The 22,751-nt window shown below is 37.8% G+C and overlaps 10 protein-coding genes across 10 annotated transcripts; 6 read left to right on the top strand and 4 right to left on the bottom strand.

Annotated features, from left to right (window-relative positions):
* Positions 1-1,111: 1,111 nt before the first annotated feature.
* Positions 1,112-2,308, top strand: VCUG_02248 (uncharacterized protein; the record flags this gene model as incomplete). The annotated part of the gene is made up of 1 exon (XM_008077067.1): positions 1,112-2,308. One exon carries the CDS (start codon positions 1,112-1,114, stop codon positions 2,054-2,056), a length of 945 nt encoding a protein of 314 aa, XP_008075258.1. The 3' UTR covers positions 2,057-2,308.
* Positions 2,309-3,958: 1,650 nt separating this feature from the next.
* On the top strand, positions 3,959-4,621 carry VCUG_02247 (uncharacterized protein; the record flags this gene model as incomplete). Its single annotated transcript, XM_008077066.1, has 1 exon — positions 3,959-4,621. One exon carries the CDS (start codon positions 3,959-3,961, stop codon positions 4,619-4,621), a length of 663 nt encoding a protein of 220 aa, XP_008075257.1.
* An 807-nt stretch (positions 4,622-5,428) lies between these two features.
* VCUG_02246 (uncharacterized protein) lies at positions 5,429-5,776 on the bottom strand. The gene has a single exon (XM_008077065.1). The coding sequence runs from the start codon at positions 5,740-5,742 to the stop codon at positions 5,461-5,463; it is 282 nt and encodes a 93-aa protein (XP_008075256.1). The 5' UTR covers positions 5,743-5,776; the 3' UTR covers positions 5,429-5,460.
* A 570-nt stretch (positions 5,777-6,346) lies between these two features.
* Positions 6,347-6,669, top strand: VCUG_02245 (uncharacterized protein; the record flags this gene model as incomplete). The annotated part of the gene is made up of 1 exon (XM_008077064.1): positions 6,347-6,669. One exon carries the CDS (start codon positions 6,347-6,349, stop codon positions 6,647-6,649), a length of 303 nt encoding a protein of 100 aa, XP_008075255.1. The 3' UTR covers positions 6,650-6,669.
* Positions 6,670-7,414: 745 nt separating this feature from the next.
* Positions 7,415-8,899, top strand: VCUG_02244 (uncharacterized protein; the record flags this gene model as incomplete). Its single annotated transcript, XM_008077063.1, has 1 exon — positions 7,415-8,899. Exon 1 carries the CDS (start codon positions 7,499-7,501, stop codon positions 8,897-8,899), a length of 1,401 nt encoding a protein of 466 aa, XP_008075254.1. The 5' UTR covers positions 7,415-7,498.
* A 274-nt stretch (positions 8,900-9,173) lies between these two features.
* On the bottom strand, positions 9,174-9,516 carry VCUG_02243 (uncharacterized protein; the record flags this gene model as incomplete). Its single annotated transcript, XM_008077062.1, has 1 exon — positions 9,174-9,516. The coding sequence occupies one exon, from the start codon at positions 9,514-9,516 to the stop codon at positions 9,211-9,213; it is 306 nt and encodes a 101-aa protein (XP_008075253.1). The 3' UTR covers positions 9,174-9,210.
* A 1,560-nt stretch (positions 9,517-11,076) lies between these two features.
* On the bottom strand, positions 11,077-12,025 carry VCUG_02242 (uncharacterized protein; the record flags this gene model as incomplete). Its single annotated transcript, XM_008077061.1, has 1 exon — positions 11,077-12,025. The coding sequence occupies one exon, from the start codon at positions 12,023-12,025 to the stop codon at positions 11,363-11,365; it is 663 nt and encodes a 220-aa protein (XP_008075252.1). The 3' UTR covers positions 11,077-11,362.
* Positions 12,026-14,003: 1,978 nt separating this feature from the next.
* Positions 14,004-16,385, top strand: VCUG_02241 (AGC/PKC protein kinase; the record flags this gene model as incomplete). Its single annotated transcript, XM_008077060.1, has 1 exon — positions 14,004-16,385. One exon carries the CDS (start codon positions 14,004-14,006, stop codon positions 16,128-16,130), a length of 2,127 nt encoding a protein of 708 aa, XP_008075251.1. The 3' UTR covers positions 16,131-16,385.
* Positions 16,386-16,823: 438 nt separating this feature from the next.
* VCUG_02240 (uncharacterized protein) lies at positions 16,824-17,501 on the bottom strand (the record flags this gene model as incomplete). The annotated part of the gene is made up of 1 exon (XM_008077059.1): positions 16,824-17,501. One exon carries the CDS (start codon positions 17,499-17,501, stop codon positions 16,824-16,826), a length of 678 nt encoding a protein of 225 aa, XP_008075250.1.
* Positions 17,502-20,430: 2,929 nt separating this feature from the next.
* VCUG_02239 (uncharacterized protein) lies at positions 20,431-21,191 on the top strand. Its single transcript, XM_008077058.1, has one exon. It carries the CDS (start codon positions 20,440-20,442, stop codon positions 21,166-21,168), a length of 729 nt encoding a protein of 242 aa, XP_008075249.1. The 5' UTR covers positions 20,431-20,439; the 3' UTR covers positions 21,169-21,191.
* Positions 21,192-22,751: the final 1,560 nt, after the last annotated feature.

Below are 22,751 nucleotides of genomic sequence, written 5' to 3'. Positions count from 1 at the left end.
TATTTACTAGGTAGATTTCTTTTGTCAATATGTTATGTTTTTTCTTTCGTTCTGAGTATTTTGGTATGAGTCTAAAGTTGATTTATTCGTTAACCATGTAGTTAATGGTGCTTGCAAATATAATTGAGGATATGTCAGAAGAGATATACGGAATAACAGCCGTTGAATTTTTATTTAATGCAAAGATGTCAAACGAAAATTTTAATTTTTCTTGAAAGTAAAATAACTTATTTCCCACCAACTGACCAATCATATTTCGTGTTGTCATTTTACCTACACAATGATGATTGTGATAATAATTCGGTACTAAACGAAAACGATTATGAAGATGATATATAATACCATCAGAAATATATTTATGGATTTTAGTTGAATTTATTTCACTGAATGTTGTTCTTTTATCTTACGGATTGACATTGAATACGTTGTAAATAGGAAAATAACAAGTTGTATTTGGATTTAAGCATGCTTAAATAATCCGTTTAACTGAATTAGCGACAAGAGAAATAAATGATGTGCAAGTTACAGTGTCTTTAAGCTATTAGTGGGTAGCACAAGTCAACAGATAAGGAAGATAACAACAAAAATGGATTGTTTATTCTAATAGCGTGCTTTTGTTGTTGAAAATATGTTTGTGTTTTAATTCACATCTAATACCAACAAACATATTTCTTGGTACATCGGATGACTATGACCATCGGCCTTGGATTCATAATCCAAATGACTAAGTTCATTAGCTAATTATGTAATTGCCTTAGTAAAAATCTGTTAGAGAATTTAAATAGAGCACCATCGAAGAACATCTCTATATGCGATTTAGTTGCTATAATCTGTTCAAGTACGCCATTTTTATTTACTAAACAAAACAAAATCTATTAAACTAAAATAACTCGACTGTCTTCTCACAATCTCTACAACTGTTACTCCCATATAATGCTAAACAACGTATTTTTTGCAATAATAACTAATATCCTTTTTTTCTGACATGTACATTTTTAGAAGCGTTGTAAAATATTAAATGGGCTACTATCGTGGGACAGCAACACCTTTTTGATACCTAAATACGATGCAGAAACTATCAACAAATCAAAAATTTTCGTGCCCATCGTCAATGATCGTGAGCAGCATCGATGACTCAGACTTTTCTTTAGGTGATCTATCTGCTCCCTTTAACATCAGCACCGATCAATCGTCATATTATGGGATAAATTACGCGGGATCATATGATTCGCGCAATAAATCTGATGCTGAATCAGGAAATTTCAAATATAGAAGGTTATTGGCTATATTGTTCTTTGCAGGATTTTTAGTATTCATCACGGGTATAATTGGCTTATACATCACATTGAGATTATATTTGAGAAGAAAAACCAAAATGTTTGTTAATTACCTTGCATCGGATGAGATGGGAGAAGTAGCTGCGAGATATGTGGATGAAGGCGCAAAATCATCGTTGGTAATAATGTTTAGTTGTACAGTTAATGATGAGGATTGTTTGTTCGTTATTCCATTACACCAGTACAGCTCTGAATTATTTGAGATTTACATAAGAATGCCGAAAGAAATGATCGACCGCCCTTACTTCTACAAGCTTTTCTGGAGCACCATGCTCTCCTATTCTAAGGATCAGAATAATTTCCTGTATATTCCCTACTCTAATCTCAAACGGAAGAGTGTGCTTCCTGTAAAACATCTTAAGGCAATTTATAATTTTACAGGGATCATCAGAAATGATTTAATCTACACAGCTAATGAATTTATCAACATCATCTTAAATCCACTTATTTTTACTTATATGAATGAAATATTCACTATTTGTATAATTGATGAGTCGTATGTGGATGCTGTTGTATATAGCTGTACGGATGAGCAACTTGTTCTGAATTTTAGCGAATCATTCTATTTCCCAGAAAAAATGGCAGCAAGATGTTTTTCACATATCATACATACATTTACAGAAAAGTTGAAAGGTGGCGAGATAGATGAACTATCCAAAACCGCCGATTTTTGCGATTCTAAAGTTCGGATGTCATTTGAGAACGAAAAAAACGAATAGTAGGAATGAAGTGCTTGTTGGCCGTCAAACAAACAAATATAAAGCTAATATCAAACGAGCGACATGCGAGCAACTCCTTTCTTTTGGCGCAGTACAAATCGAAATTGTGCACCTATTTCTTTTCTTCTTGAAGATGCTAGGTTATTGATGTATTATATTTTAGAATCTTACGAAATGAGTGCCTTTGCCTATGTCTTCATTTTGCCTTTCAAATTTTTTACCATTCTATGTCCGCGTTGAATAAAATATCCCCTTTAATCAACGGTTATTATTGTTAATGAGAAGAAATATGAGATGCATAGTTGATTTTTGGACCGTATTTTTTGTCGACTAATACTTCGAATGACTTAATTATTTTGTTCTATATGACAGTATTTTGTTCGTAGTGTCGTAATGATCCTGATTTATACCTGTGTCTACGGATATTTATTGGTATGCTTTGCTATGTTATTGTTGTTGTGCATATCACCATTATAAACCGTGTCTCGTGTCAGGTCTGCAATTGCCAATCACATCGCTTGCCTATGACGTAGTAAAGAACTGCAGCTCATATATTTTTATCTATTGGTACTGCCAAAGCGAACGGATAAGCCATTTTGGCACGCAGAACATAAACACATTTCATTGTGTGGATGTGAACAACAGAACATTATAGAATTTCGAACCACCTCCGATGTTATCGCATCAACTAAAGGTAGATGCCAGGACCAATCTCAGCAGATCATAAGAATTTCTTAGTCCAACTGGTTCTACGAAGTGATAATAAAGGCCTTTGGTCAAAAAAGTCGCTGTTCTTGTAGTTAATTGTTCTTGATGCCTGACACATTTCGGTATTTATCATCATTAATATACATCGGTACTAGGGATATTGCTAATACATGGCAGTAGCCGGAACTACGATCTGTAGTCATAACATGTTTTTAAGGATGTGGTAAGCAAGAAGAGGTCAAATGTAAAATCATGATCACTTTGTTTACTTGATTCGTTTATCATGTACTGATCAAAAATCACACAAGCTCAATCTAAACACAAATCTGTAGAGTGTATAAGAGCATGAGAACATAAATAACTACTTAGCTTGTGTATGCAGCTAAATATATGAATAATTGGCGAAATAAACGCTACAATGTTAGACCATAATATTTTTTTACCTACATGTGTGCTTATAAAGACAACACCATTTCTACTTTTATATTATTAGTTTTCATTTTATTCTGTGCTCAAAATCATCTTTTCTGCGACTTTTTCTTGCGTAAAACTCATTATAAAGGTTAATTGTTTCTCTGGCCAACTTATATGTACTCATTGCAGGTGTCATGTTATGATAGCCTTCCATGCTTGGTACGCAAGTTACAAGCGGGAGTAAAAGAGGAACAAACATTTAGTTGACTCCAGTTTTGTTTTTATATCATATCTCATTTCAATGTTTCTGATATAGCTGAAGCAAGACATGTTTAAAAATGTAAATCGTGAGAGCGCCACATGGTTTTGTACTTGGTATTATTGCTACGATAATGTTGTAATTTAGACTTTCATCGTTTCATGTGTATTTGAATTTTTGTTAGAAGTAAATTATTTAATCGTAGTTCGTATCTTTCGATGGTACAAAAAGACGTAACTTTGCTCCAAAGTTGGCCCTCAAACTACCATTAAGGAACACACGAAAGTTCAAATAATTCACGGTAACATAAAAAAGTAGTCAGAGAAATATCAGACCATTAGAAACGTATATTAAGCTATTACATTAACTCATCTGATTTTATTGAAAATCATGCTGTCTATTCACTCTAAAACCTTTTGTACGGTCCTACCAACCTAATCCTGTTCACATGCTACGTCCTTAATTATTCACTGTCACTGCTCAATTTCGCCTGTTTTACTCCGATTTTCAGCCCAGCCCCCATGCCTGACTACGTGCTCACCCCCCCGGAGAAAAAACATGCTCTGATAAAACTGAACGAGTACCCAAGAACAAATCCTAACAAGTCATTTGATCCATCGGTCGAGCAGACAACTCCACAGACACTGTTCACTCCGCTTCTGCGCGTGTGCAACGTAGAGCTGACGAAGCGGATCATAACGAGCACTGTAACGGAGGTGGAAACATCCGGGAAAGCGGAGGCCGTCCCGTGGCTGCGCAAATTTGCGTTTGACATGGGGAACAGAGTCGCCAAGGACGAGAACATAAGAATGAGGGAACTGGACAAGATCAGGAAGCCGATCGACTACAATCAGTTCTATCTCGAGTCGTTCGTGAGTGTTGACGAGGGACTGGAGGGATGCACGAGCTACGATTTCGTGCCGGGCGACGAGAAATACATGATCTTTGATTTTGATGAAAGAAATTTTGCGGTGAAGGAGATGAAAGACTTTGTGCTGGAGTATCCGTCACGGGTCGTTATTGATAGGAATGGGGAGGAGGCTGAGTATGGATGCAATGCCAATGATATGAGTAACTACGTGCTGGTTGAGGTGAAGGATGACAGGGCATACTACTATTTACTGAAGAACAGTCTCAAGCTGAAGCGCCTGAAGACACATCACAATTCGAGCGAACAGAGCTAAACAGTGAGCCGGTGAGTGTGTGACCTGGAGGCATGCGGCTTGTATTTGTGCCGTTGCACACCCGTTTTAATGATCATGAGACAGCCTGTAGCGTATATCTGTGAATTAAAGTATGTTGCACGCTCATTTTATGTTTTGCGAATTGCTGCTGTGTTATGAGCTGAGATGCTCTGCTGTTTGGAGTGAAGAATCGTGTGAATGCCTTGGAACTACCAATTTGAGGTATGGGCAGGCACAGACCGATCTGAGAAATGAGGAATTTCCTCAACTAAAATTTAGTTTTTATGATGTGATCATAGAGGATGCAAACTGCCAGGAGATGAGTGGTTTGTACGATTTACGAGTCGATTTGCTCGATGCATGATTATTTTGATATGAACTGCACTATCATCGGGTCACATAGTTGTAAATCGCAAGTGTGAAAATACTAGAATACTTCCAGCCAACTAACTCACACCATTCTTACAACACTTTTGTTGTACATCCCGTTATTTATCTTGTAATAGCAGTAATATCAAATTCCGTACGATAATTTCGTTGTGAATTGCATCCGATATAACAGCCGAGAACAACTCACAGCATATGGCGCAACTACGCAAATTAAGTCAGAACATGCGGTGTCGCACAGACTAAACACGACAATAGGTAGTTAACACTGGCCTGTTTCCTATCCACGTGCACATATATGGTGTAAATGATCCTATATTATTATTTTACATTGCATAAAGTGCTAAAGTAAATATAAAAAATCAGAAAAACACCAAAATAGACCATGTGGTGCATGTTGCTCCATATAAAGAAAAGAAATTGCTAAATTTAAAAAATATTTAATCTGTGCATCAACCGCCCACCTGTGGTGCAACAATCTCCATTTCTTCCTCATCTTCCATTTCAAGAGAGTCCGCTGTGTCGGTAATTTGCACTGGCCGTCCTTTCCAGCTCAGTCTGAGCTGACTGGCTTTCTTGTTATTGCTGCTGGCATACAACTCAACTATTTTACCGAATGGTATGTGGCGCTTCACCTTGTATTCTATCTGGTTGCCTTCATTATCAGCAAGTGTAATTTTGACGTACTTCCTATGGCTGCTCTCCTCTTCCTTACCTGGCAAAGATGTTGACATGGAACAAGGGCGGACGTTTTTCAATGATTTATCGTAGTTGACATAAGAAAGATATAAAATGAAAATCGGAGAATCAACGAGAATGAAATATTCATTTCGCTTAATCATACTTTATCAATGGCACAAACTCCGTATATTGCCCTTCAGTCATATGGAGATAATCGTTTGTATTTTACTGTTCTATACCTTTTTTAAGGCTCCACGCGCACAAAGAATAATGTTCTACAAGAACGTGTTAACACATAAATACAAGGAGTTGCACCATATTTCAGGACTAAGCGTGATTTATTCTGTTTGCAATTAAATTCTTCTGAGACCACAAATCGTTCTATACTCTCGTGAAATAGACATTCAGTCGTAATCCATAACGCACAAATTGCATTATTATAGCGGGAAATCGCTGTAAAGGCTTTTGACATTCTGTAGTGAACAAAAATAGCAGAAAATAACCTCTTAATATTTCTAAAATGTTTCGATTGGTAATTAATTCACCATACAGACAGTAATTGTCAGCTTGTTTTCAACTTTAGCTGCTCTTCACCTGTTCAGACGTGTGTAAAGCAGCTTATTTTTTATTTTGACAAAATTTTTCACCCTCGAGAAAATGAAGGTAATCCTAGCGTCGCTCATACTCAACGAAGTTGGTCTGGAAATAACAAAGCAGAGCATATCCGAGCTTATAAGAAAAGCTGGCGCGGAGCCGCAGGAGGATGAGGTAGATGATTTTCTTGTTAAGCTGAGTGGAAAAAGCATACAAGAGGCGGTTGCCGAAGGAATGGGTATGATGCAGAGCGTGGAAAGTAAGGCTGGCTCAGTTGTTAAGGAAGAAAAGGCTGAGGAGGAAGAGAAGCCGAAAGAGGCTCCTAAGCCAGCGGACGATGATGTGGATCTCTTCGAAATTTTCTAATTAAACGGGTTAACGACAGGCTTTTGTATACCAATGTGTTGTTGGTGTTATTTCGTATTTATTCGTTTGGTATTTCTAGCACAGCATGATGAAATGTTCATTTCAGGTGTGCACAATGCCCTACATGGCCTTGCGGTGATTCAGGATATATTTCAAGAAATGTTTAATTCGTAATTGAGTACTGAGTGGAGGTTTGTCTGTTCGGATACATGTGTCTTACGGTGATTAGCACTGCACGAATCATCGTTCATTGACCCCATTCACCTGTGATGGGCCATCTTTGCCCAATGTTTTCATTTTGGAGCACATTTTTGATGTTTTATTAATTGGGTTGATGATCGTACAGAGCAATCAATGAAGAACTTTGCTTTCTGCAGATATGATTGGCCATGCATAGGCATGTGCTGCCGGTTTATATCCAAAATTTAAGCAGGATTGAGTTACTGCCGGTATGCATCAGGAGAAATGTCGGTCACCGCAAACGATCACACAGCTGATCATTTATCAAAGAATAATGGCCACGTTCCGTCTTAGCAGATCAGAACAACGTATTGGTTTGAATGTTGTTGATGTGTGAGGAGATAAACGTACTTTTGGTAAAAAAATTTGATGAATAACGAGCAGCAGGCCGAACCTATTATAAACTATGCACTGATGAGTTAATTATCTCTTACAAATGGCAACTATGTGTTGTTATAACACAAATTTCACCAATCAATATTTTTCATCCTATTCATTCCCATAAGATTCATCGTATTAATTCGTTCTTGCCCCGTTTATCAACAAATCACATCCATTACCAAAGTTTCAAGTAAATCCAAAAAGAAAACAGCGAACTCAACCAGAAATATGTTATTACACTTCATTTGCGTCCTGTCACTGGCGCTTTACCACATTCCTTCTTTAAAAATGTATCATCCCTATTGCCAGGCGCAATATAGGCACATACCGCAGAAAAGGGGATTCAAGCTGAAGAAGGTAATTGTTTTACACCGACATGGTGATAGAATGCCCCTTAAGATGTACGGTGAGGGAGGAGGCATGTGTGTGCGTTGTGACGCGAGACAGCAGATGGGTGGAATGAATGGGGAACGGACGGAAGGCGGAGATGAGCCATGGTACGACAGCAATGCAGATACCTATTCGATGCAACAATGCAGAATTAGCAAATGTTCCGATGGAACATTAACTTTAAAGGGTTATAACCAGATGAGACGGCTCGGCCGTTATATCAAGAACGAATACGTTCCAAAGCTGGGAAAAATAAAGCTGAAAGACGTAAACTTCAGAGCAACAGCTGTTAAGAGAACGCACAGTTCATTAAGTGGCGTCGTTAGTGGGATGTTTGAGGAGACTCGGGCGGACTTTCCTGGCGAGGAACCAAATACCTTCAGTAGCTGGATGGAGAATGATGGCGAGGATATCGAACCGGATACGGACAGTTCATCGAGTAGAAGGGAAACAGACGAGATTAACGACCAAGATAATTATGAAGAGGATGAGTATGTGAACAGCAAGAAGAAATATCAAGATGATAATATGAAATGGAACTTTATGAATATATATAGAAGAAAGCCGAGTAAAAAAAGCGTAAAGAAAACCAACAGAGATGGATTTGGCAAGGTATTTACATTGAAGATACCATCTATCAACAAGGACACTCTTGTGGGCTACAAAACGTGCCCAAAGCTTACGCATATTCTTACTCTAACAACAAAAAAAGCCTTTAGCAATGTTAGAAACCAGGCCGATCTGCAGAACGTTACAGATAACTATTTGTGTTCCATGTGTGCTGGTACACAGCTCGACTGTAACAAGCTGATTTGCGATATGGACGAAGTCTCTGACATGGTAACAGCTAACTTTAAAACGTGGACGTATCAATCCATACTATTGCTCAATCATATAAAAGTTTTAAAATTTTTATTTGGTAAGTTTGCAGTTGATCTTAGGTTGCTGCTCGAAGATAACAGAAAGCTCAGTGTGTTGTCGCTACACGACAATTCGCTCTCATATGTTTTGGCCGGGCTGGGAACGCGGGTCATTGAGCGGCCACCACTAGCGAGCGCTGTCTTCATCGAGGTGTGGGAGAACGGAGATGATAAATACGTCAGAGTGTTGTTCAACCAGTTTGTATGCGTTACGGGTGTCGATAGCAGTACAAATGTTCCATTTGATAAATTCATAAGATATTTAAACGCAATAAAAACAGATGACAAGTCCTTAGTGGAGGCCTGTCCGTATTTATAGCACAATTAAAACAAATCCGAGGTATGGCACGAAAATAATTATATAATATACAAGAGGATGTGGACGGTGCAGTGCAACGTTACAGTACATGTTGGTGCCAATTTCACACGATTACAACGATGCACATAGCTGTGATAGATGCTATTTATAGCCATGGTGAAGCGTAGGATGACATCATGAGAATGGGTTCTCGCCTAACCGTAAACAAACAAAAAATAAACGCTGTTAATTCTTTGTCACATTCTGGTCCATTCCAAATCATGTTTTCAATAAATGCTCAAAACTTAGTTTATTTAATATGCAGCGCGGTTTCATTTGGTTGCTTCCTTCTCATTAATATTCTCCCAAAACCGTATCAGCTCATTGATATCCGGTTTAAGCACATATTCCGTCTCCTCCCTATGCTCAGACCAGTTCTTATCAAATGGCTTTCCATTTTCATAAAGATCCCTCAGCTCGTTGACAGCGGGCTTCTCGAACGATGAATCGGTTCGGGTATCTTTCTTACTTTTTGGAGGGTCTTTTGTGCCGGGCTTGGAACTGCCCCGTGCTTTTGTCTTATTGGCTACGCTACTTACACTGTTTTTGTTTGAACCACTCTTAGCCGTTTTGACCATTTGCTTTGTGCTTTGCTACTTTTTACTTTTATATGATCTACGTGAAACTTAGATTGCGTTGAAACAGATTGTAAGAATTCGCCAAGAGCTGGAGATTTTTTGTATCAAATATATTTTCATGTGAAATGGCGGAGAACACGGTCTAAATGCTATTTCTTTTCGTTCCAAAGAACGAATTGTTTGAGAAAGACAAGAAAAGACAAAAAAACATGAGAAAAGTAGAGTAGATGAGTACAGATAGATATAAAATATGTTTTTGCTCAACTACTCAATATTATAGACTGGTATCGTAGTATTGTTGTGCATGATTTAGTGACCAATCACATTACTTATAATTATTAAGAGCGTCATTTCGACCCGATCAATCATTACGTTGCTGTTACTCTTTTATAATTTTTAATGACAGAATATTAGATAAATTTTAATGTACCACGTGGGAACAAAGTACAGAAAATTTGCAATTCGTTTTTTGCTATCTCTGTACGTAACTTTGCTATATTTTATTTTTTTGGACAAATCTCATCAGCATGATCTGTAGACACCGTTCTTTTCACAATTTATCTTCTTTATGATTTCCTTAGGTACCATCCGTTGTAAAATACGATATCAACTGGATTTAGAATTTCGTGTTAGTTATGGACACCGCTCATGGTGATGTTACGTATTCTCTTATAGCCGAGCATTCTATCATGTAACATCGCTGACCTTTACTTATTTATCGTTTATATACGCAAAAACTTGAGAAATGCTATGAAATTTGTAAATAAAACGAAGAGATGCTTGTCATTTGAGGGATGTGAGGCCATGGTATGATACTATTACATCTATTTGGACTGCCACAAAAGAGTAGCGTTTTCCTGCTGTTATGTGAAATCTTAGTCGATAAAATCGTTGTGTGTAAGCTGATAGGAATCGTTATACTTCCTTATTGTTTTACAACAGCATTATTTAACATTACCTCGCATACATTTATTGGATCAAATATGCTCCTTGGGACCTAACACGGCTATTGGTTTCAATGATCTATTTCATACAATCTGCCGGGTTTGTAAAGCAAGTCGCAATGGTTCTTCCGAGAGAGTACCGATGCTATTATCATTTGCTGACTCCTTTTCAGGACTCACTCACAACAGATTCGAGCACAGCACCATTAATCCACGTCAGCGCTTAACACTAGCCGCAACGAGTTAATGTTCTCGCTTTAAGTTGTTCGCTTTTGTCCTATACAATACCAGAAAGCATATAATTTCCGCCAAATTCACCGTAACAACCACATTAATTATAATCTACACAATACTCACCTGGCCACATAGTAGACAGCTTGTCATTGCCGTAAATTTCTACGCATTGTAAACCGTTTGCACTTGGCCGACAAGCATACATTGATCACGCCTTCTTCATACACAGAAGAATTCAAATACTAGGCTCTAGAGATAGTGCATGCTGGTCTGTACACCCGACTATCCAGGATCAGATTCATTAAGATGCATCGAGCAAATCGACTCGTAAATCGTACAAACCACTCATCTCCTGGCAGTTTGCATCCTCTATGATCACATCATAAAAACTAAATTTTAGTTGAGGAAATTCCTCATTTCTCAGATCGGTCTGTGCCTGCCCATACCTCAAATTGGTAGTTCCAAGGCATTCACACGATTCTTCACTCCAAACAGCAGAGCATCTCAGCTCATAACACAGCAGCAATTCGCAAAACATAAAATGAGCGTGCAACATACTTTAATTCACAGATATACGCTACAGGCTGTCTCATGATCATTAAAACGGGTGTGCAACGGCACAAATACAAGCCGCATGCCTCCAGGTCACACACTCACCGGCTCACTGTTTAGCTCTGTTCGCTCGAATTGTGATGTGTCTTCAGGCGCTTCAGCTTGAGACTGTTCTTCAGTAAATAGTAGTATGCCCTGTCATCCTTCACCTCAACCAGCACGTAGTTACTCATATCATTGGCATTGCATCCATACTCAGCCTCCTCCCCATTCCTATCAATAACGACCCGTGACGGATACTCCAGCACAAAGTCTTTCATCTCCTTCACCGCAAAATTTCTTTCATCAAAATCAAAGATCATGTATTTCTCGTCGCCCGGCACGAAATCGTAGCTCGTGCATCCCTCCAGTCCCTCGTCAACACTCACGAACGACTCGAGATAGAACTGATTGTAGTCGATCGGCTTCCTGATCTTGTCCAGTTCCCTCATTCTTATGTTCTCGTCCTTGGCGACTCTGTTCCCCATGTCAAACGCAAATTTGCGCAGCCACGGGACGGCCTCCGCTTTCCCGGATGTTTCCACCTCCGTTACAGTGCTCGTTATGATCCGCTTCGTCAGCTCTACGTTGCACACGCGCAGAAGCGGAGTGAACAGTGTCTGTGGAGTTGTCTGCTCGACCGATGGATCAAATGACTTGTTAGGATTTGTTCTTGGGTACTCGTTCAGTTTTATCAGAGCATGTTTTTTCTCCGGGGGGGTGAGCACGTAGTCAGGCATGGGGGCTGGGCTGAAAATCGGAGTAAAACAGGCGAAATTGAGCAGTGACAGTGAATAATTAAGGACGTAGCATGTGAACAGGATTAGGTTGGTAGGACCGTACAAAAGGTTTTAGAGTGAATAGACAGCATGATTTTCAATAAAATCAGATGAGTTAATGTAATAGCTTAATATATGTGTTTAGTTATTAAATGTATAATTTGATGACTAAATATGAATATTTTGCTTAAAATGAGGCACAATAATAAGTCAAAAAATCAAATTATCTTTTATTTTCTACTGATATCGTATTAAAATGCAGATAAATCTTCAACTAAGAAAACAGTTAAACAAATCTAAATTCAATGAACATGTTCAATTAAGGCATCTTAAAGAGCTTGCTCCTTGGATCAGATGGTTACTTATGATGTCAATTGCTTTAACTGATCTTCTTTGTCAAGGAATAGTGTAGCGATTGCTCTGCTCACTAAAATTTCCTATAGTGGCGATGCATCATCGTCTCGGTTGGTAATCATTCCTGTTGTTGTATTCTTGTACGTTCAGTCGATCTAAGTGCATCAGCATGTTTAAGAAATCTTGGAGTTTTTCTTCATTTACTTTCATTTTCATCGCTTTCTTTGTTAATTCTCTTCAAGAGTTACAGTTTTTATCAAAATATTGCAGCTTGCTCTTCATTTTTTGTGATTTCACCTCAAATACCGATGGTTCTGGCCTGTATATGAACAGATTGGTGTAAAGCAATCAATTTAATATTTATTTTGCATTATAGTACGAAATGGTTTGACGTTCAAGAACAGTGTTTTGTACGGCGTGCTATTCCCAAAAACATAATATGTGCAGCAAGAATTTGATATATACTATTAGTACAGTGTTAATCGACATACAGCCACTAAAATGAACCATCATATAATTTCGACAGTAAATTCCCACCAACCTGATATGTCCCACCTTGCAACATTACTTCAGTTCAGTATAAAGGGATGTTTGACACTAAAAAACATTAAGAACGAGACGATCACGCGGATCTGCTGGCATTTTACTTTTAAACTGCTTTTCTTCAGCTTCGATCGTTTACATTATTAAAAAAATTTGAGGTTGACCCTTCGTCCGTTCAAGAAGCTTTCGTTTAGGGGCACTGTCCTTAGGAAGGTCTGAGAACACACAAGCTGAGATGGCAAAGGGCTAACGCCTTTGACCGGTCTAACAGAAACGTTCGCATCCGCAAGGCTGCTTGGAAGGTATCGGTGTGTTACGTTGGCAGTCCAATACGAAAGGCGGCAGTTGGTCCTGCCGTAACAGAATTCAGACTACTCTCTTGAACGGATCTATTTTTTAATTAAATTTACTTTTTGTTTCATATCCTATGAGGTGTGTGATATCGTCTCCATTTGTGCGCGTTGCTCTAACAAATTCCTTGTGAGCAGATAACTGATAGACCGTAGTTTACGTGAGCTCTGCGTGTTTGATTTGATTTACAGTAGTTATAGGGTATTTTATCACTTGAAATATTAAAATATTACACGTTCATACTTGTGAACGTCTGATCATTGTAGGTAATCGTAGAATGTGCATCGGCGTGTCAGTAATACCTACCGGTTGTGATGATGTCTTATCAAACATGAGTATTTATTTCTTTTCGCATATTTGGTGGTGAAAGCTTTTGAAGAGAACGTTCAGGCAAGATATGGCCATGTTCATCAACAATTTTAGTTTTTATACTAATTTGCGATTTATCATTGTCCCGAATTCATTTTCTTTGTAGATCATGGTTTAATCTGTTATTGATCGTTATTTTGGTTCGCTTCTCCTCCACAAAGCGGAAAACTCTCTCCTAACCATGCGTTATCGTCCGCAAGGTACTTTAGTAGGGAGTACGATCTGTTTTTACTTTCCTACTCATTGGTTGACATGCCACCAATTAATTTTGTAACATATGCTGTCACAGCACAGTTTAAAAGGATGGAGGAAGCGTTCTCAAATGCCTGAAAAATCTGTGGATGAGAAAATGCTGGAGAGCTTGGAGGCCTTGCTGCCCAAGCTTTCTGGTGTGCAGCGAGAAAGTGCTCAATATAGAATAAACATGCTGAAGAGTAAGATATCCAAAATAAGTAGCCAAGAAAACATCAAACTGGAGCAGGTTGTTACGACCTACGAATTTTCGCAAAAACTGAAGAAAGAGAATAACCTGATCGATGGATATAACAAAATAATGGCAGTAGACGATAGCATGAAAGACACGCTGATGAAGAAAAAGCAGTTTTGCGAAAAAAAGATTGCTTTGCTCAACAGCGAAATGAAGAAGCTTGGCAGCACTGGAGATGACATCGTTGAGAAAGGCATCGGAAGAAAAACGAATGGTACCGTCAAATTTAACATCGTTAACTTTGTGTCGGATCCTCTTTTTGAATGCTGCTGGATCGATTTTTATGTTGACTCAGAGATAAAAATTTCTGTGGATGTGTTTGAAGTAAAAGAACAATCGAGAAAAGAAATTACGATAGGGATGCAGAATAACAGGGACTTTGAAATAATATTGAGGGGAAGGAACGAAGTCTTGCTGGGTATGATGTTCTTCTCGTGCGAATATCTCATGAACTACAAGACTAAAAAGAAGGTCACGTTCGAATTTATGCAAAGCGCCGATCTTGAATGTGAGATACAATTTCAGCGAGACATCAAGCTCATACGTAAAAATGCAGAGATAATCTGTGTGTACAGGGACGGGCATGCTCTTGAGAACTACAAGACAATTACGCCGTTTTACTGTGCTGTATGTGACAATATAGCAACTTTCATGGATGCGTACCGCTGCTATAAGTGCCGAATTACCTGCCACAAGAAGTGCTCGAATTACATTTTGTTCTACTGTGTGTTCGCGCCTGAAGTAGAGCAGGCCAAGCTTGTCAAGCGGTATAACATACCACATATTCTGGAAGATGAAAATGCAAGCGGATTCAGGTATTGTGGCCAATGCGGCACACGCATAAGATTAGGAGAGCCGTGTAAGGTCTGTAAAAGGTGTAATAAGCGGTTTCACGAGACATGTGCAAGTTTCTTGCCCAAGTCGTGCGGCATTGCTCTGGACCTACGTATCACAATGGCAGACTTCAATCCACCCGTACATGTTTCTGAGAAGGCCGGGACGCGGCATTACATCAGCGATTTTTCGCTTGTGAAGGTGCTTGGCAGAGGCGCATTTGGAAAGGTGATGCTTGTGAAGAAAGGCAAAACAATGATAGCCATGAAAATCTTGAAGAAAGAGGTTATTGTCAATTGCAATAATATACATTATCTTGAGCTAGAGAGGCACATTCTCCAGCTGGTCTCGAAAGCTGAACATCCCTTTCTGATGCAGATGCTGTATTGCTTCCAGGATGACCAGAACGTCTACTTTGGCACAGAGTTCCTCGCTGGTGGCGATCTTTTTCACTACGCGGCCACCCACAGATTTACGCACGCACAGATAGAACTGTACGTGTGCGAAATATTGCTGGGTCTTGAGTATCTGCACACGAAGAACATCATATACAGAGACATGAAGCTGGACAATGTGCTGATATGTGCGGACGGGCATGTTAAAATAGCGGATTTTGGACTGTGCAAGGATCAAATTGGACCAGAAACCATGACATTCACCTTCTGTGGAACCGCGGATACGATAGCACCGGAAGTAATACTGGAGGGCGGATACACCAAGGATGCCGACTGGTGGTCGTTCGGTGTGGTAATCTATGAAATGTACGAGAACGAATGCCCCTTTAACGGATCAACAACAGAGGAAATATCGGCAGAAATCCTCCATGGCACGGTAAAGTTTACAGAAAATACTCCGAGCAACGCACGGGATCTGATACTGAGCCTATTGCAGAAGGAGCCAAATAAACGGATAGGTCACGGATCAATTGATGGGAAGGAAATACGCAGTCACTTCTACTTCAAAGATGTTAACTGGAATGATGTGATGGAAAAGAAGATAAAGCCTGAGTTCATACCGCAATCTAATTTAAAAGATAATTTTGATGATGAATTCATTGACGAACCGATCATCATTACACCGTGCAATTCCATACGAAGCTATGACAGATTTTTTACTAATTTCAATTAGCGGTACAGGTTTGTCAATCAAATCTGAGAGTGGTCACAGAATGCTTGGTTTTTTGTGAATAAGGTGCGGAGGTATCGCTTACGTTTAATCGACAGGATTAAACCTGTTGATATTTTCATGTTTTTGGGTGTTGTACACGTGCAAGCATTTGTTGATAAGGCTGTGATCAAGTTTAAGGATGGTTTCGTTTCTGTTATGTTACAACGGCGCTTCCGCATTGCAATGCATCAGAAACACCACATGTTTTGTGTTCGGTACCGCTTGTGATGGTTTTCTAGACCAGAATGCGCTTAATAATCATTTATCAAGAAGTACGACCTGTAATATTTATATAACACGTAAATTAAGCACGGGTGATTGAACTAAGAAACTATTTCTATCACAAAAGTGCAATGCCAAGCGTATGTTCATAGATATTCTCTTTTATTTTAAATAATAGCCGTAGTTCTATAATCAAAACTGTGGTATTCCCAAATGTATGAGTTGGGATGCGTTATGGTTTTAAGGGCATCAGCTGCGCTATACTTCCAAATTAAAAAATTGTTGCGCAACATTTCGCTACATAAAGTGTAATGGAAGATAACCATTGCTTGAAAGTATTCTGGTGGGTGTATGAGTTGTTAGCAAAACGCTTTATTTTTAATGACCATATTCTTTTCGGTCTCAGAATATCTGTGTTGTCGACCTGTATCATCATTGCAGATAGTGCGAAAACATGTAAAGAGCACACTCTTTAGCGAAGGGAATCGAGTGTTCTTTCCAAAGACGATGAACCCGGTATAAATGGTTCTTCTTGCCTTTGCTGTGCGCAAAATATATATAGCTCGTGCGGATTACTTCTTGATCAAAAAACATGTAGACCAGACCTTCGTTCTTTGGCAGCTTGGCACATTTATTCTTCAAGTCATAGACTAACTCCCAAAATTTTTGAACAAACTCGTCTCGCAAATAAAACCTTGCTATTGTAATTAATCTCGGATATCGTAAATCTTGTCGTAGTTTCTCAACGTATTTGATGTCAAAGTCATTGGTAATCTGGCACCTTCTGGTCAGTATATTTCGGCAGTATTGAAGAAGCTGGTCGCCCTTAAAAAGCATGTAGCTCGTTTGCAGAGACTTAAAGGTCTCAGTGTCGATAGTAAATGCTTCGATTGTATCTGAGGAACTAAAAAGCTTAGTAATGATTATTGCACGTGTTTCTCCATTCATCAAATCATTACGCTCTGCTAAACGGGCGGATGCATACGAATCTACTTTCTGCTCCAGTATTTGATTGTCAGCCTCTGTAATCTTCAGAATACTTATAAATGTGATCGGAATGAGGAAAATAACGGCAAAAATTAGCAAACATTTCGTGAGTGGGTATTGCATCAGTTGGGGATAAACCTTTTTCCATAAATGAAGAAAATAAACAGCATGCTTACAGATGATAGTGGATGTTTATAAGTGGACAAGTTCAACTTGACAGTTATACGTTACCACCACCTTATGACTATTTAAACCATTTTGTGAGAAAATTATGAGCAAAAACTTGATTATTACCCATGATATAGCCAATGACATAACCGGAGCAGTACCAAATATGATCAAATGCAGTGTTATAGTGGCGCTGTTTAGAAACGTCTAATACACCTGTTCTAGTTTGTAATAAAAAACTTACAAGCAATTAATAGTTTGAAAGTCATATAAAAAGTCTGAATTCGGTCAATTATTAATGGATTAAAAGAAAATATTTACCGATTATAATTAATTAAATTATTTATTATATGTTATATGAGCATTACATACACTTTTGTAAAGCAAATTAGTGCATTTGTAGATATTTATTCGGGCAGCAAGCCTACACGGATTAACCCTCCATCATATTCGCTTTAATGTACCGTTTTTCAACAAATAACCACATATGCCCGTACCAAGCATATGTTCGCGAAAGTTTTTGTCACAGAATGATGTATAAAACCGTGTTCTCTGAACGAAATTGGTAGCCACCTTCTTTATGATCAGCAATGCTGGAAATCAATCGAGTTTATTACAACATATTTCCGCACAGGTGCACACTATAAGATGTAATATGTTTTGGCATGTCTCATGGTTTTGGTGGCATACAAATTAGAAGCAAAACAACCACACCCAGTAAACTGTACGTAACAAAATGATAGGTACCGTTTCTGAGTCATAGCAGCGATCAATACAGCATTTATCAGTAAATTATGGCACTATCCTTCTTCTTAAGGTATTTTAACGCACTAAAATCTGTTTATAACTTGTTAATATTGTTTACTGATATTTTATCGAAAAATAGATTTTTGGCTATAGTAGATCAATTCCACGAAAAAATTTTTGTCAGTAAATCTCGACCAACATAATACTGTCTATATTGCCGTTTCTAAAACAAAAACTTGGTTTTATATTCAACACATTTTATGTTTCCCTCGAATTATCACTGTACCACGCACACAGCTACTTGACCGGTAGTGAAGTATTTAGTAAGAATAAAAATTGATTTTAGTTGGCAAATTGTGTATTTTAGCACTGTGTTTATGGGAAGAGTTAGGCATGTCTTGAAAAATAAGTTTAACAAAATGATTTATTTTTTTAGTTTACGTCAAAATGCGAAACAAAATTATTACTAAACGAAGAGTTAACTAATTTGTTACTGAATAAACCAATCAGCCTTCAAATGTTGTTTTATTTATATTGAATTTTCCGTTTTGGAAATACCATTTCAAATGGAAAATTTTTTTTCTGCCAATTGTTCGACCAAATCATGAAATTTTTATTCTAACTTAGGAGAAGATGCATCTCAAATTATTAATCCACTTAACACGTTTAATAACAACAAATCCAAAACGTCCTCATTCAAATGATTTGAAACCACCGAGATGAACTATCCGATGCAATGCCCTCAGGCAATACACAACATATATCAAATAAATCTAACATTGTAATTTTATTTAAAATACAAACATCCACATGGAGAAATGGTGTATCCTTGCTGATATTATATTTTTAATCATATCACAGCTATTTTATCATCTTGATCGCACAACCTGATAGAATATTACGACTAAATAGTAATCAACAATTTGAACACGTAGGCATTTACGGAGTACCACGGGCAGTAATGTTTAAAAAATCTTTCTCAAAAAGGAAGATATCAAAGAACAGAAAATTGAAAAATAGTGATCGAATGTGTTCTTTAATGATAAAAACAGTAGAAAGGAGTTGATTTTGCGAATAAAATTGGTGTGTTCAGATCTTTGCACACAAATATTGAAAGGTTCAACGGTGTTTGCTCTGTAGACGATCATTGCAGCTGGTCAATGCCTTTGAATTGTGTATGTGTAGACTCAAATGTTATGTAAACAGCGTACTTCTCTACTACAACAGCAATCACATCACTTGCCAATTAAATTTTCCCTGTATAATTAATTAATTAATTCGATAAATTATTACGATGCAATCAGTTAATTATAGGATGGCAGGTAAATTGAATATCGAATCAATAAACCTGGCAATGTATATAGAGAATTAGAAAGTGTAAAAAAGAAATTAAAGAGTTTGACACTTGTTTATGATTTAATATTTTTTTCAAATTTGTTCATCTGTCGTGTAATTCAGTGTTTTATTCCTTACATTGTGGTTCAATGTGGTTTTTATTCAGGTGGTTCTTCGTGCCATTCACACTACAGATATGGATAAGAATGACACTTTTATCTAAAGAGAGGGAACCAATCAAAAATACTAACCATAATGGTAACGCGATAAAAAATGCAAATTGTGTCCTCCTATTCTATGTAAAGCTTTTATCAGATGCTATGACACCTTGTATATAGCTAAGTACCATGCAATTCTTGTTAAATTGCAAATTCAATATTTTCCTGCTCGTCTTGGCCAGCACACTTAAAATTTTTTGACCTAATGAAAACCAAACAGGTCCAAACATCAACTCACTGAGTTGCTACGGTATATTCCGCAATATATCACTAAATTAAATTAATATCAGCTTAATCGAACATAAAAGGAGGGAAAAAAAGTGCACAATTTTTTCTCAGCGCAGTCGCTCCTGCAAGTTCCCTCGTCGAGCAAGAATGTGTTTCCATCAATTATCCATAAAAACAATATTTACTATTTTGGTACGCACCAAAAGAAACAAAGCAATTGTGTTCGCTTTCAATAGTGATCTATTTTGTCGGTAAAGGTCCTATCTCACCACATATTATTAAATTTGTGTGTTTACCACGGTAAACTGCTCATACGATTTTTTTTAAAAATATTTAATAAATTGAAAAATTTAACCCTGTGGAAAATGAAAAACCTACTCTACTTAATTCTCTTGATCGTTGGCGTGGTAGCAGTCGTCGTGATCTCTATCTTTGTGTTCGGATATTTCCAGGCCAAAAAATATGAAAAGAAATTTATGGAGGAGGTGGATAAAAACTACCAAGCCATACAGGGTGATGATGCCAAGAAAGAGCTGATGAACAAGGTAAAGATATTGATGTTCTACAAAGACGATGCGAACGGCGGCCACATGACTGTAAAGGGTGTTGAAGAAACTGATGCGTTCAAGAACTTGAAGGATTCAGATATGAAAAAACCTAGCGAATTCCTGGACAGTGTTAAGAATGCTGAAAACGAGCTCAACGTGGACAATAAAGATATTGGTCTAGCATTTGATGTCGACAAAGTACCCGATAAGTCGAAGGATGCGCCATTTATGGCCGGTGTTGGTAGCATGTTCACAACACTCAACGCATACAAATACGAAAAATTGGTAAAGGATCTTAAGGCTAAGATTAAGAAAGTTGACGATAAGAATTGCCCAGTCGCAATGCTATCGATCGATACCAAGTCGGTTGAAAGTTCCTTATATTTTGTTGAGGATAGCACTAAGGGCAAGTTCAAGGATAACAAGAAGGCAGAACATAAGACGCATAAGTTTGTGGAGCACAAGGGTAAGGTGCCCACTCAAGCAGTTCTCCACTTCCTTTTAAAAGAGGTGTTAGGTGCGAATAACAGCGGCTCTGGAAGTTAAGTCATTAAAGTTCTTTCTTAGCATGTTACGAATCAGCGCTTAATGTTTTGTATCGGATGTACCTATAAAGTGCTTGATTACGGTACCAAATTGTCATTTTTTGATCCGGTATTGTCTTCTTTGCAGTGTGGAATCGCCTCACAATCTTTCCAATTTTTTGAGTCCTGTTAAGCCAAAAAATGGTGTATGTGTGCGTAATTTGTCTTTAATGGCACTAGTACAACATATAGCAGTATTTCACAATGGTATGCTCGCATTGTTTGTGTGCAGTACGATGTCCTCTGCACTGTTATTTGTACCGTTATAGTAAACTTCTCATGATATAATTCAACAATTTCTTTCATACGAATACATCCACGAAAAATACTGTTTTAGTAAATAAATAATACACACCACACCAAGAAAGATGTTTAAATATTAGTAAGTACTCCATTTCATACAAAATATGCTTATCTGATAATCAATACTCTCCTTACATCATTGTTAATGCTTTCTTGGTTATTAGAAATTATTTTTTCCGTCTAAGCAAATATCGTATGCAACCCTGTAAGAGTGGTAAACAGGCCTTTATTTTCGGTATTTTTGCAAAGCTAAATTGTTTTGTTTGACAAAGCTCGGGTAGGGTGACACATTAATGCATGCCTACCGCTTGGTTGGGTATGGCGTAGTCACCTCAATATACAGAAAAAATGTCCATTTTGTGGAAAATATAGGTGGCAAAGCGCATGACATTTCGTCTGGAAGTGCTGAAGATGTGCGAATTCTGAACATGCTTCCTTTGCTAAATGTTAAATTGCCGTAAATTATGTCCATTTGAAAACCTCCGAGGCTAAGAATTCACCAGCGTAATCCCAGACGAGATGTGTCGCATAAGTCACAGCTTGTGTGTTAAGGACACTTCTGCAGTTGCTGAACACCTTTATATTGTGCTCGGATGTACGCTAAATTGCAGTGTGGGTCGGTGCACTGATATTTGTCATGAATCGAAGATTAGTTGTCGTTGTCGGTCCTGCGAACCAAAAAAGCGTGTTGTTTAGGTATTTTTGCTGTGTAAATCACTAAATTTACCTTCAGCAGAAAAGGCCCGATTTCTGTCCTATCTACTACGAAAATGAAAAATATACTTAACAGTGCGAAATCACTTTAATCCTGCATTCTGCAATGATATTAGCAAAGCATGATATAGTTCAATCAATATTTGCAGGTTTTGATTAAACCACTAAATGAACAGCACAAAGAACCATGTTTTATTTATTTAAGCGCATGTTAGGGGAGAATATGTTCGATTTTCATCATTTACGCTGTCTTAACGCGTAATGTAAATTTTAATCCATAATTAACAAAAATTTCTATTTTTGTAATAATTGATCACATGACATGCCACAACTTGTGAATTTGACATGAGTACGCCGCAAAGTTTGAAAATTTAAACGTATTTGTTTTGTCTGAGATCAATAAAAGTCAGATACTACCGTTGTTTGGCTATGATACAGCCTAATAAACGGGATTATGCATATTCCTCTGTTTTAAAGTTAGAGACTACGAAAAGATCTGTTTTGTATATTTCAATAAAAGCTAACGAG

Source organism: Vavraia culicis (genome assembly GCF_000192795.1).
Source record: "Vavraia culicis subsp. floridensis unplaced genomic scaffold supercont1.50, whole genome shotgun sequence".
Lineage (NCBI taxonomy): Eukaryota > Fungi > Microsporidia > Pleistophoridae > Vavraia > Vavraia culicis.
This window is presented reverse-complemented; position numbering and strand designations above follow the sequence as displayed.